General features: G+C 45.6%; 1 protein-coding gene across 8 annotated transcripts in view; it reads right to left on the bottom strand.

Annotated features, from left to right (window-relative positions):
• The window catches only part of IL21R (interleukin 21 receptor), a 21,499-nt gene extending 4,180 nt beyond the window's left edge, over positions 1-17,319 (bottom strand). The window contains exons 1-9 of one of the 8 annotated variants that reach the window (XM_080556135.1): positions 16,801-17,318; positions 15,566-15,638; positions 10,133-10,207; positions 6,888-6,993; positions 6,037-6,233; positions 5,331-5,479; positions 4,716-4,893; positions 3,030-3,126; positions 2,142-2,223 (exon numbers count right to left, since the gene is read on the bottom strand). In XM_080556135.1, coding sequence (XP_080412261.1) covers positions 2,142-2,223; positions 3,030-3,126; positions 4,716-4,893; positions 5,331-5,479; positions 6,037-6,233; positions 6,888-6,993; positions 10,133-10,187 — 864 coding nt within the window. In that variant the 5' untranslated portion in view covers positions 10,188-10,207; positions 15,566-15,638; positions 16,801-17,318. Of the gene's footprint in view, positions 1-2,141; positions 2,224-3,029; positions 3,127-4,715; positions 4,894-5,330; positions 5,480-6,036; positions 6,234-6,887; positions 6,994-10,132; positions 10,208-13,152; positions 15,535-15,565; positions 15,639-16,800 lie in introns of those variants that run through there. The other 7 variants (XM_080556139.1, XM_080556136.1, XM_080556142.1 and 4 more) reach the window with 7 other exon arrangements.

The raw sequence follows: 17,319 nt of genomic DNA, 5'->3' as shown, positions 1-17,319 counted from the left end.
AATGCTAGTAAGTCCTATTAGCAAGGCTGTGTAGTTCAGAGGCTGGGCACAGCACTGAAAGTCAAGACCTATCTGATGCTTTTCTGATGGCTGATCTGAGTGACGGCTCTTCTGAGTGCCACTTTCTGCTGTGTATAAAACAGGTAACAACACTGAGCTTCACAAATGCTGTGAAGGCTTCTGACATGGAGTGCTGCATGAGAGAGAGATTTTGCCACAGTAATCAATGTGCAGGAAGCACCAAGTCTATTTTAATTTATTTTTAACATAAGCTGCAAAGAGCTTCTTATTAAAGCTGTACGTGCAAACGGCTATTTAAAGAAACAGCAGGAAACCCCCCTCTCGGAACTGAGCAAGCAGAATATTTACTATGCTCTCTTGACAATTCTTTGCACATTCCCACCCAATGTGAATGCAAGAACTCATGTACACACAAGAGTGAACAGTGTTCTTCTGCTTTCCCTTCTCTTTTTCTGTCTTAACTTTTCTCTAACATTTTCACTGTTACCTGTGCAATCCAGGACTCTTCTGTGCAAAGCTTTCCTATTGTCATTTGCTGATTATTATTCACAGAAGTTTCCTAAACACTTGCTTTAATGCAGGCAGGATGCAATTGAATAAGCCTTAGATCAATTGTTGTTGTTTTTTTGCCAGCTGATTATGATGACTGTTCACATATTATTGAGGTTGCCACATCCTCTTGACACCCTCTGCATCTTGTGCTGTGGCTGTGTGGGCGACTGCTGCTTTATTCTGCAAATTTATTAAATTTCTCAGAAACAACTTAGCTTTAGCAATATTGTAACTGATGCTCATTCCCTCCTAGCAGCACTGAATGACCTAATTAGAAAGTAGCAGTGGCATCATTCCTGCTGAGCATGGTGAAGCAACAGGATTCTCTGACAGGAGCATGGCTATTGGTGTCAAAGGGTGGCCTCAATTCCACTATGAGCACTATCCCTTGGCTATTAGGAATTCCTACACTGGGTCCACCTGGTACTTGCTCCTTTCTCTGGTAACAACCAGTGCCAGTGGCCTCAGAGGTAGATGCAAGTACCCTTTGGAAACAGATATGAAAAGCTGGGCTGAAAAAGGAAGGCAGGAAAAAGAAACACAATCACTGCAGGCTTCAGCTTGAATGGTGCCCATGCAAAACTTGCCATTTAACCCAATTGCAAACATCAGCCATTCAACAGTGGGAAAGTACATGAAGATCATTAGGGCCCAGCTGGTGTCCCTCTCACAGTGCCCAAGAAAAAGCAGAAACAAAAAGCAGACACTGAAGTGTCTCTTATCAGTGCTGCTGATCAGCAGGAACAACAGGAACTTGCTCAGAAAGAGGCACTGATGTCTGCACTTATGTGCCAGCATCTTTACTGTTTGATAATGGCATTGTGGGTTGCTCTTCAGTTTAATACAAACAACGTCTATGTATACTCAATGTTCTCTTACTTTTGTGTCTCAAAAACTCCAGCAAACCCTGCGGTCTTTGCAAGCCACTTTGTCAGATGAGCAAGTTTAGCTGCTGTTAAATGAGAAGAGAATTTGTGAGGGCTAGGTAAAGTTGCTCACTTCACAAAGATTATTCCTTAATAGGGAGGTAGCTGGACATACAGTATTGTCACACGAGTTATTTGCCTCCCAGAGCTCTACTCACCTTTCCAGGATGTTATACATACCTGTTGTCTGCATAAGTGACTCTCCAGAGAGAGCTACAAAGCTTAATGTTGAGCCTGTGTTACTGCAGAGACTGGACTGGGAGATCTGGCTCTACAGTGAAGTCTACTCCATGCCCTTCATGGCAGCATGGGATTGGAGTATTGGAAGAATCCCAGTTACTGTCCTGGTGTCCCTTTGTCCATTCCCTTCACAACCTCAGACTTCACAGTTCAAATATGAGCTCAGCTCACCTGCTAAGACGGTACCTACAGGGATGAGCAGCACAGGCCTGGCATAAATATCTTCCCAGCACAGAACCTACACTGTTGGGATCTGGTCCTCATCTGTACCCACGCGGCATTCCTTTGAGATAGCCTTCTCCCCTTACTGCCCTAACGAGAATCTCTTGCCCAGGAAAGAGTACTGGGTCTTTTAGTTTATCTTTGTCATGTGCTCCACTCACTTATGTGGCCCATTTATACCTTGAAATCTCCATTATGCACCAGGTAAAGTGGTTTGAAAAAGGGAGCTGGGTCTGGGATGCAAGCCATCTTCTTCCACAAGCTGGAAAAGAAAAGAGAAAGGCTTTGGGGTTTAGCACACATTACAGATCCAAAACAAGGCATCTCCAGAGCCAATTCAAGCAGCTGAAATCACTAAAATCAGTGGATGGGGATTCAAGGATGTCTTGTGCTGTTGGAGCCATCTAATGGCCTTTCTTGTGAGCAAGGCCTCTGATGCCTCAGCCCCCACGACCTGTGCACAAAAATACTCACGCTCCATTTTTTCCCCTCTCTGGAAAAGTACCACATGCTCAAGGTGCCATTTTCCTCAGGCTGGGTTGGCTAGTGGTCTGCACCCACAGGGCAGAACTCTGCTTTATGTGCTTGTTCTGCAGGCATGGGCTGTGCCAGCCCTGGTGCTGCACCAGCACAGCACCGTCTCTGTGGCAGGGTGCACACTGTCCCTCTGCAAGGGCACATGGCCGTCCAAAAAGGGGAGAGACCCCGTGCCTGCACTGAGGGAATTGCATTAGCTTTGGAATAGGGCAGGCTGCTACTCCTGTCTGGGCATTTTCAGAGCATGGGCAGGACCAGGAAAACAGCCCAGGATGGATGGGTGGCCTCTACTTAATCCCCATGCACCAGTGTCCTGTTCCACCCAGCCTGCTGAATGGCAGCAAGGCCCCCAGAGAAAAGCAAGGCACTCTTAGCAGTACATCAGATGGAGACCTTACTTTGCTGGCCCTCACAGGCCCACAACTGTGTCTGTGCATGACTGTACAAGGTGTAAAAAAGGATGCATGTGAATGCCCCATCTTTGGCAGAATAGAATAAGGGAATTTACTCCACTTCCCTAAGGGCTCTTACCTCTGATGTTTGGCCAGAAAGGCTGCGATTGAGGCAGTGATCACCAGGACAACAACAAACAACAGCATCCATCCCATGCCTGCTGTCTGTGTCACTGCTGGAGAAAGAGACAGGGTTCATTCAGACTCACCTTGCATTTAAATAGACCCTGGTCAATAAAGGAGCAGATGGTGAGAGAAGACCCTGAATTTCTACCCCAGATTTTCCCTTAGGGATGCTGAGGCCTGTGGCCCAGCCCCCTGTACATGCAGTCAGGTATGAACGAAGGTGCTCAGAGAAGACTGCACCAACAAAAGGAACTGTCCATCAGTCTGGTGGGCAGCTGACAGAGGGCAGCTGACAATGAACATGACTGGGGCAGAACAGCTCACTGTTCCTAAGACTCCTGGTGTTTCTGACTTCTCTTGATTTAGGGACACCTCCACAGGTAATCCATGAAGTGATCACCCTGCTGCCACAGTACCATTTAGTATTTCTATTTGAGCTGCGGATCAGCTTGAGTAGGGAAGCACAGCATGCACTGCTGACATTGACCACAGTCATCCTGCCCTCCCCTCTGTTTGAACGAAGTCTTTGGTTTCAGAGCCTGTTCCACCATGGCAAACACCAGTGTACCTCTGTGCATAAGGCAGATCCCTGCAGAGTGGGAGTAATGGCTACTGAATGAAACACCCATGCCTAGCATGACCATCAAATGTAGGAGTCCAGATATGGAACTTAGCCCTGAGAGCAGGCTTCTTTTTCCCCTCAGCTGAAGGCAACACGAAACTCCAGTAGTGCAGGTACCTCCACTAGATCTTTCCTATTTCTGAAAGCTGCAGGCAGGACCCTGGAAGTCTGACACTGTGAAGGAATGTAGAAGCTGCACTCCTGCATTGGCAACAAACCTACAGCCAGCCGTGCCAAACCCTCCTCCCATGCTGTTGTCCTGGTTTCAGCTAGTATAATTTTCCTTCTAGTAGCTGGTGTGGTACTGTGTTTTGGATTTAGAATGAGAATAATGTTGATAACATGCTGTTTTAATTGTTGCAGAGCAATGCTTACAGTAAGTCAAGAACTTTTCAGCTTCTCATACCACCCTGACAGTGAGGAGGCTGGGGGTGCATGAGGAACTGGGAGAGGACAGGGCCAGGACGTCTGACCCGAACTGGCCAAAGGGATATTCCATACCATGTGGTGTCATGCTGAACATTTATATGGGATGGCTGTTTGCGGTGTGGGGAGAGGGACTGCTGCTCAGGGACAGCCTGGACAATTGCAATGTGCATCACTTACTTTGTGCATATTATTACTATTATCATTATTATTTCTCTTTCTTTTCTGTTCTAATAAACTGTCTTTATCTCAGTCCACAAGCTTTTACCACCCCCCCCCCCCCCCCCCAATTCTCTCCCCCATCCCACTGAGGGTGGGGTGGGTGAAGGATGAGTGAATGGCTGGGTGGTGCTTAACTAAATACCTGCTGGATTAAACCACAACAGCTGTAAAGTGGGCTTTGCAGCCCAGTAAGATCAATACAGACAGCACATACCTGCCCAAACTTACGGTTCATGTACCCGTAAATCAAGCCAAACATGCCTGCCTTTAATAGACTATTTAGCTTTTGCTCTAATTAATTAGATTTGATTTCTAGAAGCATTCTCTGATGTTGGACCAAGTGGAAGGGCAGGGAAAGCTAGTATCTACCAGTAGGGTTGGTTTTCAGTGTCAGCGGGGAACTCCATTCACTCCAAAATCCACTGTAGCCAGTGTCTTCTCGGGGTCTGGCTCTCACTTGGAACTCATACTCAGTGTTCCCCTGAAGTTCCTGTGGCAGGATCACCAGTGTCCGTTTATCTTCATGAACAGATTTAGTCTTCTGACTCTGTGAACAATTAAACACCAAATAGTTAAGGCTGGAGTGACTACTCCCATATTACTCTCACCGCTGCACAGTGTGGAGCCCTGCAAAGGAATCCCCTCTGCTTTCATATCATTTCTGTGGCGCCATGTTCTGGCTGGTCAGTAGCATGTGGCCTTGGGGGATCCTTCCATGAAGGACAGAATAAGAAGCAAATGACCTACGAGTCTTCCCCACAGGATCTCGTACCTTTCAAGCAGCTTCTGCTTCTCAAATATTTTTTTACTTTTTTTTTTTTTTTTTTTTTTTTTAAGTTTTGCATGTTTTTGGTCCAGGCAAGCAAAGAGAAACTTTTCAAAACTCTTAGAACCCTTCTTCCACACTAGTGCTCCTGTCCTGCTTCTGCTGGCCTCTTCTTTGCTGGCACATCTTACTTGATGGTAAACTGACATTTCCCTTACCTCCCAGGTGTCAGTTCTTCTCTTATAACGCAGCTGATATTCCAGCTCTTCGTTCAAAAAGTAGAAAGAATTCTGGTAGATGGTTTCCCAAGAAATATTATAACCCTCTCCGAACACAGCAGTCAGATTGAAAGGAGGCTGTGGTTTGACTGTGGGTGAAGACAGGATGGTGTTAATCTTCGCTACATTACTGAAGACACAAAAGATGGCCCAGCATGGTATCAGAAAGGCAGAGCGAGCAGGGACCATAACTGCCCCAGTGGTGGTGGGCCATCCTCTCAGAGTGAGCAGTCCTGAGCAGTGCACAGAGCCTCACACCTCAGCAGCTCTGAACATTTCTTGTTCCTGACTCTGCTGCTTGTTTCTGAACTTCCTCATCAGCTAAGGAGCAGGAGGAAATATCACAAGGGCTGATAACCCCTGGGAGATGAGGGAAGTAGAGCACCTTGTTCTACTCATCACATAGGAGGTCTCCATGTAGTCATGGTCACTTGCACAGTCAGGCCAGCTCTAAGGTTAGCCTCCAACATAAAATGTTCTTTAGTTTACAATGACAGCAGTAAAATCACAGAGTCCTGTGTATAGGAGTGCACACTGAACACAGTTCACCACCCTTGGCAGACATGCTCACTCTGTGCCCAGACTGCCCTGGCAGATGGACATAGACTCACGAAATATGTATCAAGCCCACCATTTTTGTACTTACTGTTCTGTACCATATAAAAGCCTTTGGAAATCACATTTCGCCTATCAGCTGTCTCTGTAACATCCACCTGGACTTTGACATCTGCCAGGAGTTCAGTCATGTCCACAGTGCACATATACTGTGTGTGGCTGGTGTTCGTGGACAATTGCAGGAGACTGCAGGCAGCCACAGTGTTTTCTGGATTGTCCTCAGGAACCCTGAAACACCAAAACAAAACAAAGGAAGTAGTCCACATCTATTACGTGATGTAGTTGGACTAATCTGTTGCTGAAAAAAACGAGAAATTCATAAGGAAAAAAAAAAAGGCAACATGTTCAAATAAAAATTGATCTTTGAACATTGACTTTTTTTTTTTCCCCTTTCTATTTGCTCAGCTCAGCAGCTTTCTGAGAGAAACAGAAAAATTATGTTGAAGTGTTTGTGGAAAGAAAAGCTTTAAAGAAAAGCTGACCATTAGGACTGCACAGCCCAGGACTGCACCCACCTCCTGGCTGGGGCAGAACAGCAGCTATACAAAGCTTGGACAAGTTGCATGATCCCTTGTCAGCACGTAAAAGTGGAAGCTCATTGTAAGCAGTAATGGGCAGCGTATTCCCAGCACAGGAGAGGAAACAATGCCAAGGAAGCCAGAGTCAGTGTAGCAATCAGTAACAAGCAGCGCAGTCAGTGGCTGCAGGAACCAGGAATTCTTTGCTAGTGTAGAAGCCAGATGACAACTAGAGTATGAAGTACAAACTGAACATCAGCATGGCAGGAGGAAGGAGAACTCTACCTAAGGAAGACAGCAGAAGGACATCACTGCACTATAGCGGTGTTAGAAGTTCCTGCTGCCTCATCCTACTAAGACATACCATGTTGCAGTAAGGTTATATGAACTGGCACTCAGGTCATTTCTCAGGATACAGGACAGGGTCTGTACATAGTCCACAAAACAAGTGAGGTTTTCACAACACATAGCTGTAGGTTTGAAATAAAAAACAATATCAGCTTCCATGCTGAAACAACCAGAATTTTTATCAACATACACAGCCCGTAGGGCTCCTACTGCATCAGAAGAGAACAGACCACTCTGCACCAGACCCCAGAAAATCTCCAGTCATGGAGTACAGATGTGTTCCATCTCTGCAGGAAGGTGAGTCATTGACAGCCAGGTAATTGTTAAAGAAAATTCTTTTTAAATGCTGTTGCAGCAAATTACATGCAGAAATACCAGAAAATGCCCAAACGGTGGCTGAATTTTCAAACGTATCTCTGTCTCCTCTTACACAGTCACTGCACCAGAGTTGCATATTATTTCTGCAAGAGGCCTAGCTTATGTAGCACATAAAAAAGACAAGGTGTCCCATCCAGAAATAATAGCATATTCAAGCATTTTAATGACATAACTTCCTAAATTTTTAGAACTGCCCTTTGCTAATCTAGCATTCATTGTACTTTGCACATTTTAAAAGTGCTATTTTAGTAGTTATTTCATTACCATTCTCTCTGTTTACAGTTTTCTACAGCTTGATATCTGCAGCATCAATGCTTTTCATGTCCAGCTCCATAAACTTGGAATAAGCTTTTCATGGAATTTTGGCAAAAAGATATTGCAGCTTTCTAGTTATTATAATTTCTATAAATCATTCTGATACTACATCGGCACAATTTATCAATCACTTAAACTGAAACAGACTGCTAAAGAGAATGTGAGGGGCAATTGTAGAAGTAACACTATGGTCATTAAGAAAATTATCTTGTTTGTAAGTGGTCACAAAACAGCATTTATGCTTTTAATTATTCTGCAGAAGCTCTTCTCACATATCAGCACCTGAGACGTGCTGTACAAAAGAACTATTCTTCTATGCATGACATAGTCTATCTCCCTGAATTTCAAGGCAGGGAAGACCACAGTACAGTGAGAAACGTCTGCATTGGTGAGCCCTTTCTTGACAGCATCATGGGCTGACAAAAGCCTCTCCTGTTACCCTAGGAATAACTATGAGGAGAGACCTGTAGGAGATGTAGTATATCATGGTAGTGCAAACCATGTCTACTACAACTGATCTCTTGCATGTACAATATCACCCCTTTTTGATGGGAGTAAAATTGTCATTGTCTAGGGGAAGGTATCAAGGTAGTTACATCAAATCATGCATGTGTCCTTGCTTATTCTCAAGGCTGTCTCTGGCCTGATGGGAATACACTAGTTCACAGCCATCAGACACCCAAATCCTCTGATGCCAATATTTTTGTTAGTTTTCCTCCCTTTGCCATTCTGCTGCTTGCTTAGTTAGAGAAGCTGCACTCTGGGGAGACCTTGCTGCAGCCTTACAAAAGGGAGCTTATAAGAAAGATGGGGAGGGACTCTCTAACAGGAGCGTAGGGGTAGTAGTTTTAAATTAAAAGAGAAAAGACGTGGCTGTGTTCTGTGGACCAGAAACATCTGCTCCACCACCCAGATCAAATAACAATCCTCACAAACAAGTTGTCTTTGCATTTACAGTAACAATGCACAACAGGTATGTCCAGTATAGGGTGCAGCCTAATTCCAGGCCAGGGTAAATTAAAAGGAAAACAAAGCCCAACTTTTCCCCCAACTTTGCTCACCATAAAATTTCTTGCAAGTCATACGGCACCAGGGCACACAGTGCTTTCCCTAAATGAGTTCTGAGCAGCACTCAAATTTTGTGTACGAGATCCCTGAAGAGGTAGGATGGTGACAGAAGTTTGGGGATGTTTGCAACAGACTCTGGCTCCAAGTGTGTACACGTGTTTTATTAAACTGTATGTGATTCAAATTATGTGGTTGTTATTTTGTTTCATTTTGACTTTTTCATTTCACTCTGACTTCAGAATTTTGTCCTGAAATTTTCATTAACTTCATTTTGTTTCATTTCAATTTTAACTTTTCATTTTGAGCCCTCAACAGGCTTCCTGAGGCCCCTGGTACAGACACTTCTTATTCCAGTCGAGAACAAGACACTTTTTCTTCCTTAGCCTAACTTTACTCTTCTATAAAAAAAGGGGGCTAATACCTCTGCTTTCCTTCAGAGAGGGCAGCAAGTATTAATAAGATAAGTATCGCTAATTAGCCTTCTTCTATGCTATTATGATATTAATTAAGGGTCTACTATTCCTAGGCAGCTGGAAGCTGCAAGCATCTCTCTTTATGCAAGAATTGGCTAACAAAATTTAGAAGAGGTGAACTTTTTACTGGTAAGGGAATAATTACATGTTAGAATAACCCAGTCAAATCTAGGATGAATTCCATTCTTGGCAGCTTCAGAAACAAAGAACAAAGGATTTTACTTTTAACGGTAAGATCTAGTCTGGTCCAAAATGAGATTATACAGGGTAATTCCCTGGCCTGTATTACACAAAATACAGACTAGACATCACAGTGGCCCTGTATGGCAAAAGATACATCTGAATTCATCTTTTCTGCTAATTCAAGTTTGGAGCAGGTCCAAGGCTCTGTCTAGAAGCAGCATGTGAAATGTTAAACTTGCACCTGTTCCCTGCAGGCACACTCTTGTCACTGCCTTTTTCTGTCCAGCTGACATGTTCAGAAAGTCAGCTCTGAGTCAATCTGAAGTTTGGATGGTGGGTAAAAATCATCAAGAAAGAGGCAGTGGCCATTTGTACAGCACAGTCCCGAGCAAAGGAGTTCAGAGCAGGAGAGGTTCACGCCACTGTTCTGACTGGCCTGCCAACAGTGGGCATGTGTCCCACGGATACCCAGCTCTCAGCCACCAGAACCTTCCCTGTGGCAAATGTTCTAGGGAGGGACCCAAAGCCCATCTCACCAGAAGACATTTCAGTGCAAGGCAGGCACTACCTCCGCAGTTTTCCTCATTGATGCTGCTCCCTGGAGTGGGATGCAGTTTGGCTGAGCTCTGCCCGGCTGTGCAACCTCTCCCATCCGTCCTCCACTGCCCCCATGAAGACTTTCCCGTAATTCCTTGTCCCACAGAACCCTCTCCACTAGCACTCTGTCTTGTGCTTGTTGTCCCATGGCACTATCATGTCCGTGTGTCTCTGCAGAGCCTACATTAACAGCCAAAAAGGTAAGGCTTGTGGGTGTACAGCTAGGAAAATACATCTGGGAACTTACTGTACTGGAATAAAAGGAAGAAGGAAATACTCTTGAGCCATAGTTTGTTCCTCATGTTGGTTCTGACTGGATGTCCTGGAAAAGAGCAAAAAAAAAAAAAGCCACACACAAAAAAAGAAGAGTTCAGCTCAGCCATCTGCTCATGTGTGTTGGAGGTTGAGGTGGAATTAATCTAGCCTTCATTTACATGTCTAAAAGTGAAGTGCCTAATTTAGGCACGGCATCTCAGCTTTCCTATATGCATTTCTCCCGTGGACTAAGAGTTAGGGGGTGGGGTCCTGCCAACTGGCCATAAAACAGATCAGTGAAGTCTCTGCTCCTTGCCAGCATCATGTGCTCTAAGAAAGCTGCAAAGTGACTGCAGCTTCAGTCTATCCATGCAACAGGAAGACACTTGGGTTAAGTGCTAACCCATTTTTTCTTCATCAGCTTCCTGCAACTAGAAATGGCTTGCAACTAGAAGTGATATTGCTGTGGCTTAAACATCTTTACAGTGAACTAGTCCAATAAGAGTCTGAATGTTATTGTGGGTCTGAGCAGTGTTTGTGAGAACTCACTGATTTGTCTCCCCCATGGTTAAATAAGCATGGACTATCTAGTTAAGGGACTCCATGAAGGCAGACTAAACAAAACAAAAATAACAGTCTCCCACGTGAAACAGAAGAGAATGAAGTACAACACTCTTTGCAGGGGAAGACTGCCTTGATACATTTTGGTGAAAAGGACCTATAGGAAAGTCTTCAGAGAAGGGGACAGCCAGATGTTTATAACAGCATGAGGAAACAGCACCACATACAAATGACTGCTCAGCCCACAGCCCCTGCTCCCAGACCAGGCCCTCAAGCCACATAGTATTAAGGCTGTTTTCACAGTATTTAACTTTTATAGAAATACATAGATATGCACAGAACAAGTTAAAATGAACTCTCTACGGAGTAACAGAGTGTTGTCTGTTGGTACCCACTACAGGTTTCAGCACAGTGTTCTGAAACGGGCTAGGCTACACAGGGACAAGGCTTTGGAGAAGCAATCTGCTTTGGGACATAATTCTATTGGAGCAAGTTGCAAGGATGCACAGACAGAAGGGAGGGTCCACGTAGCCTGCCACAGAGCAGCAAGAGTCAGTGACTGAACCCACAGGAGCCCCTCTGCTGGCTGCAACCTACGCTTGCAAGCAACAAGTCCTAGAGCCCTGCAAAACCCACTGGGTTGCAGAGAAGCAACTGTGAAAAAGGTAAGGGGTGAAGAATGGGCAGCAAGCTGCAGTTACCAGAGCGATACACAGGGCTCCTGTCAGGGCCTGGTGCAGGTCCTGGGGTGCCTGCACCTCCCCTACTACTAGCAGCAAACACCCAGTCACCCAGCAGAGAGAATGCCAGTGAGGCCTCTCCTACTTGGGGAATATTTGTGGTGTTTAAAAATTTTCCAGATTTACTCAAATAATGAAAGCAAAATAAATTTAGCAGCTACCAAAAAGCCCCTTTAGACCCATGTGAGCACTGAGACTTGCTCTCAAGGCACCACAGCATACAGATGAGATCAGCAGGGCTCACTCAGGAGGCTCCACAAACACGCCATGGTGACAGCACCTCAGTCCTGCTGCTGCTGCCACTTCTTCCCTTCCAACACCTTTGCCAAATGAAACGGTTGCTCTGGTTCAGCACGGAGCCCCGTGCACCCTGCTAGTCTCTCTTTCCTGCTGCAAGCAACAGGACAGAAGCTCTTTCCCCACACTCCAGCCCTTCTTTCTGCACTGTACATTTCCTTGAGAAAACATCTTTTCCTGACCCCTCTAGTCCCAATTCTCCGTACAGTAATTATGGTCGTTACCACTACTTCTAGTGACACAGTCCCTGATTACTAAGGCACAGCCCACTGCTGAACCACACCCATGCTCCCATGCATCTATCCACAACTCTTCTCTAAGTTCCTTTGGCTCATTCCCTTGAGAAAGGCACCCTGTTATCATGCCACCTGAAACATGCTCACCCAACTCCATGCTACGACTGGCTGCATCATGAAAGCAACCACCTTGGAGATGGGCAGCCTCCTCCTCAGCTGATGCAGCGTCTGCTCATGACCTCTTAGCATCAAGAGCTCTGTTTCTTGCAGCACGTTCATAGAAGAGCTGTGCCAAATGAACAGGTCACTGAGTCTAGAACAGACCTAGAAATCACCAGTCCTAAAGTCAGGGCTATGCAATTGTCAACTACCTTTTAAAATCATCTTTCTACCAGCAGAATGCCAAGAAATTCATTGTTGTACTGAGAATATTCAGGGATCCCACTGCCTAGGAAGCCAGCACCCTGCTCAGATGGGCCAAGAGAATGCAGAGTCCCCAGAGCTACTGCTGTTCCTCCTCAGGCCTTCATGCCCTTTCACAGACTGTAACCCAGCATCAGCTCTGGGACCGCGGAGTGAAATAGTGTCCCCTTAGTGCTGTGACCAGCTGCTGAAGCCCAATCTCAATGTTGCTGGTTTGAGACTGCCATGCACCACAGTCTTGGCCTCCCTGTAAGCCAAGACAGACAGTTTGCTGTCTCTTCTTCAGCAGAGGAAAGATTGGATTCCTTTTTTCATTTAAGATTATTTTGCTAAGTATCTGGAAGTAGGGTACTACAAGCTGCCAAACATGGATACAGTCTAAGCTCACAATTTGAAATGTGTCCAGGAACTATATGCACTTGTCAAATTTCCACAGGAAAAAGAGCCTAAGAGTCCAGTTTATGTGAAGTAAAAAAATAATAATAATTTTGATATTTCCAAGCACGAGAAAATAAATGTCACAGTTACAGCCAAGTAAAAGGAGTGGAAGAAGTCTCTCAGTCCACCAGCTACACACAAAAGCAAGCTTTCTTCTTGAAAACTTCATTCTCAACATACACTGCCACCTAATCACAAAGCTAAAGCAACAGGGACACAGGGCCACGTCAGCGATAGAAAAGATTTACAGTGAAGTCACAGACATCAAGCAGTAACAAACTGGCAGCAGGGAAACTTGGTGGGAACATGGACATTACCTTGCCCCGTCCTTTCAGCTGTCCATTTCAGCCCTTCAACATCTTCACGGCTGGCCTGGCTAAATCACTACTGTGAATGCAGACACTGCATGCGCGGGAGCTGGAAAGCAGGTGTCTTTCATCAGCACTGAGTCAGAGTAAAGCCTACTTGTGTGCAGCCGGGAGCTGTAGTGTATTGGAATATACAGTGATAGATGGCAGTTGACGTCAGCACTGTATCAGTATTACTGTGCCGATAGAAGGATGTGGTGAGCACAGAGGAGGCAATGAATTCAGGTCCAAACACCCACACACCATTTATGACTGTATTGCTCTGCTCTCTTACTCTTATGTGAGAAAAAGGTGGGAGAGTAGATAAAACAAACTCACAAGCCTTAGATCTCAAAGGTCACTAATGGGCCTGATAGAATTAGTGGCTTGCAGTGGTGAGGTATCAGTGTCAAGGCATTAGATGGTTAAACCTGACTAAATAGTACAGTATGTACCACAACCAAGGCACCCAAGTACCTCTTTGGTCTGCTACCACCTGTCTCTAAAATGGCCCCTGAGACCAGGGTGACAGCACCAACCCTCACACCACAGGCAGGGAGGTGGTCTGGCTCCTGCACAGGTGGTGGGTTCTCCCCCCGCCCTAACTCCATGCCTGCAGCTCGTAGCTGGGCTGGAGGTCTGCAGATTGCAAGGCTACCACTGAGGGAAGATGGTCTATTCTTCTCAGCACATCAAGTGGGGCTAAAGGAGACAATGCATACTGCTTGTGCCCCTGGGCAAGGGGGAAAGGAATTGGAGCAGCACTATGAACAGGACTTGGCGCACACAGCATAGTCAGGTGGCAGGAGGGTAAGGATCAAGTAGCTGGAACAATCCAGGGAGACGGCAGCAGTGAAGTGGGCACAAAGTAGCTGGGTGCAGGGTGCCTGTGCTGTGTGTTCCAAGACCTGCTGAGCTAAAAAACATGTACCCACCATGCAGCAGCAGGAGATGCAAAGACTTGGTATAGCATAGCAGCAGATGCTCTGCCAGCAGGGGCCAGCTCACACCCAGAACCCAAGGCTCAGCTAACCATAACGGGAAACTGAAGATACAGAAGAGTCATGGCTGGTTGGTCTACGTACAAAACAATCTTATGGTAGGTTAGAAACAAAATAAACCCCATCCCTCATGTAGACCAGGAGGCAGCAATCACAAACCATAGAGAGTATGAGATTGTCAGATGCTAATGACAGAAGGTCCCAGGTCCACATTCAGTAGTAGTAGCTGTCTCTTATGTACTGATAAGGTATTTGAAAAAAATAATCAGGAGCTTACTGCTACCACCATATATGACATCTTCTTGAAAAGGAGAACCCCATCCTCAAATGGCTGCCAATCCCAGTCTAGAGCAATGAATATACAGCCATGAGGAAACTGTTAATAACGGTACAAGTGAGCAGCTCTTGGATTTCTATGTTGATATACAGGGAGGAACAAGGAGAGACGTCTTTATATCAGGGGATATTCCCAGGAGAAGAATAATACAGAATAATTGCAGCCTAATCAGTTATAAGGAAAATATTAAAGCAATGCATGATTTTTTCATTTTAATAAGTTTGAGGAAAAATACAAGTGTTTAGATGCAAAAATGAATTTATAAGGCAGGTGTGGTTGTAAGAGTACCACCAGTATTACTGTTCTGAAAATTAGCTCTGTAATATCAAATGCTTATTACTGCATGTTTCAGAAGTAGCATGGTTTGGGCCTGCAGGACAATCTCTATCACATAATGCTGTCCCTTCCTCCTCCTGCTGCACAAATTACAGTGCTAGCATAACTTGGAGAGTCCTGCGTAACCACGGAGCAAAAGCTTTACCACTGTCCTGGCCTGCTCACCTCATAACAGAAAGGTATTACTGACTGCCTGCAAAGTATTTAACTTAGTTGCACAGCCTACTTGACCCTGTACTATGCCACACTATTCCCAGCAGTAACAACATCTACAACCCGTAGGCAGCATCTGCTGGGACAAACCTTTTCTAGAAGCTCAGGCCTGGTGCCATACTTGTAGGTGATGCATAAACAGGATCCTCTGCATGCATATTGTACCAATGTACAACTGGCACATTGACCAGCCCAGTTAACAGCAGCTACCTTGCAAGCGTAGCCAAGAGACACCATCCCTGGCCTGAATGGTCCAAGACATCTGTTTCCCCTCTCAAAACCAGGGGCAAGCCAGGGGCATTGAGGTGTTTAGTGTCTAGGGGCACAGAAGCAGAGGCAGGTTTGAAGGTAAGTTGTTAGACCTGAGAGAGGGAAGCAGTGGCAGCTGGAAATTGTTTAAGACAGTTCATTTTAATTTAAGGAAGTTTATCCCTCAGTGACTGCCAAAATTCAGATCTGTGCAGTTTCCCTTCTGTGATCCTTGCGAGATGCTTACCTCGTCAGTCCTGGGAAGCCCAGCACAGTGTGAACCACCAGGTCTCTCAGTGGCTGTACCTGCTCTATCCAACCTGGAATGATGTAGGATATAAATGCAGCATCTCCAGAAGTCCTGATAACCTGTTATCACCTGAATGAAGCAAGTCAGCGGTCTCACTGTGCAGTGATCATCTCCAAGAACATACCGCTCTAGAGGTACTTTGCACTGTCTGCCCTGCACCTCAGGAGATGCCTGAGGTTCCATGGTACTTCAGAGCAGCTGAATCCAGCTCCCCAAGTAAAGCACTTAGACCTGAAGATTGTCAGTTGCCATGGATTTATGTTGATTCAAGATACAAGGCAACTACTTCCACTCAGCTGTAACCTCAGCACAGCCTGCAGTAGCCATATCCAACAAGCAGCAAGTATAAAGGGCATACCATGGAAGGCTGTGCTAGATTATGGTAGAGTTATTGATGAGACAGAATCGTTTTACCATGACGGGAAGAAGGACAACATCTATATGTATTTATCAGAAACAAAAAATACGAAGGAAATAACAATTAGAGCTAACAATTCCTTTCTCTAGAAGACAGAGTTAGTGATACTTCCAGTTATCAAGTTCATGACGTGGGGAAAATATCTGCACAATCAGTACTACCTTTGTATTTTATTCTTGTCACAGTGGAATTAAAACAATATCCAAAGTATCCTCAAAGATAAAGACCAGGTATTATAATTCTAGAGGCAAAGACACCTTTACTGGCTGGTGACATTTAGGAGGGAGATAATCATGAATTACCATAAGCAATGAGTCAAAAATGACAGGAGAACAGCTGAAGCCTGAGTAACAGTGTTCTACTGGAAGGGAAAGCAATAGAAGAAACCACCTCAAAGCTCAGGAAATAGGGTAAAATATGAATGAGCCAGGCAGAATGCGGAGGTGTTAGTCAGCAAAGCAGCAGGTTTAAAAACAACGAAGCCCCAGCTGGTGGCCTGTGAGCTGACACAGGATGCTGCACAGAGGAGGAGTACATTGCTTTTAGGCTGGGGAATGCTGAGTGCCACCCACACAGACCCCAGCACCCTGCCCTCCTGGCTCCCTTTTGCCTTTGCTGATTGTTTCTTTACAGCCACCAACACTGGGCTCAGCCTCTTATTTTCCCCCAACATGCATTAAGCCTCAACACCTTCTCCATGAAGGCTGTAGTAGGAGGACATTGCTTTGGCTCGTGCCAGAGGAAAAGGGCTTACCTTCACAGAGCTGTGACTACGTACATCTCGCTCACACGGAGGGGAGCACACAGAGGCTTGTGTCTTCTCTTAGGAAATCACCAGATATATGCTGGTAAGCAGAAACAGGAATGACTGCGCCTGTGAACTCACTCGGACCATCTGGAACAGAAACCTACAGCTCTGCTCAGCCTCAGACCCATCACCCTCATCTGCACCATGAAGAACGTGCCCAGAACTCTCTTCTCGCTTTACTACACTGGATCCTGGCTGGTGTACATTCAGCCTACAGGAAAGTATGTTCCCTCTGAGATATCTTCCACACCACCCTCCTCAGAGATCATGGATCCCTCTGGATACCCCACAAGACAGACCCTCCCCAAAAACGTTTATCAGAGGTACATCCCAAAGCTGGGCTCCTGCAGCTTCACAAACTGAGCATCAGCCTTCTCATGTCTGTTCAGCTGATGTATCCCAGCCTCTCCACCGTCTCCTATCACAGCCAGTCTCAGGCTGGTCCTGAGTCACTTCAGGCCATGC

This window comes from Anser brachyrhynchus (assembly GCF_964034855.1).
Source record: "Anser brachyrhynchus genome assembly, chromosome: 15".
Classification (NCBI taxonomy): Eukaryota; Metazoa; Chordata; class Aves; order Anseriformes; family Anatidae; genus Anser; species Anser brachyrhynchus.
Note: the sequence above shows the minus strand (reverse complement) of the source record. Positions and strands in the feature narration are given on the sequence as shown.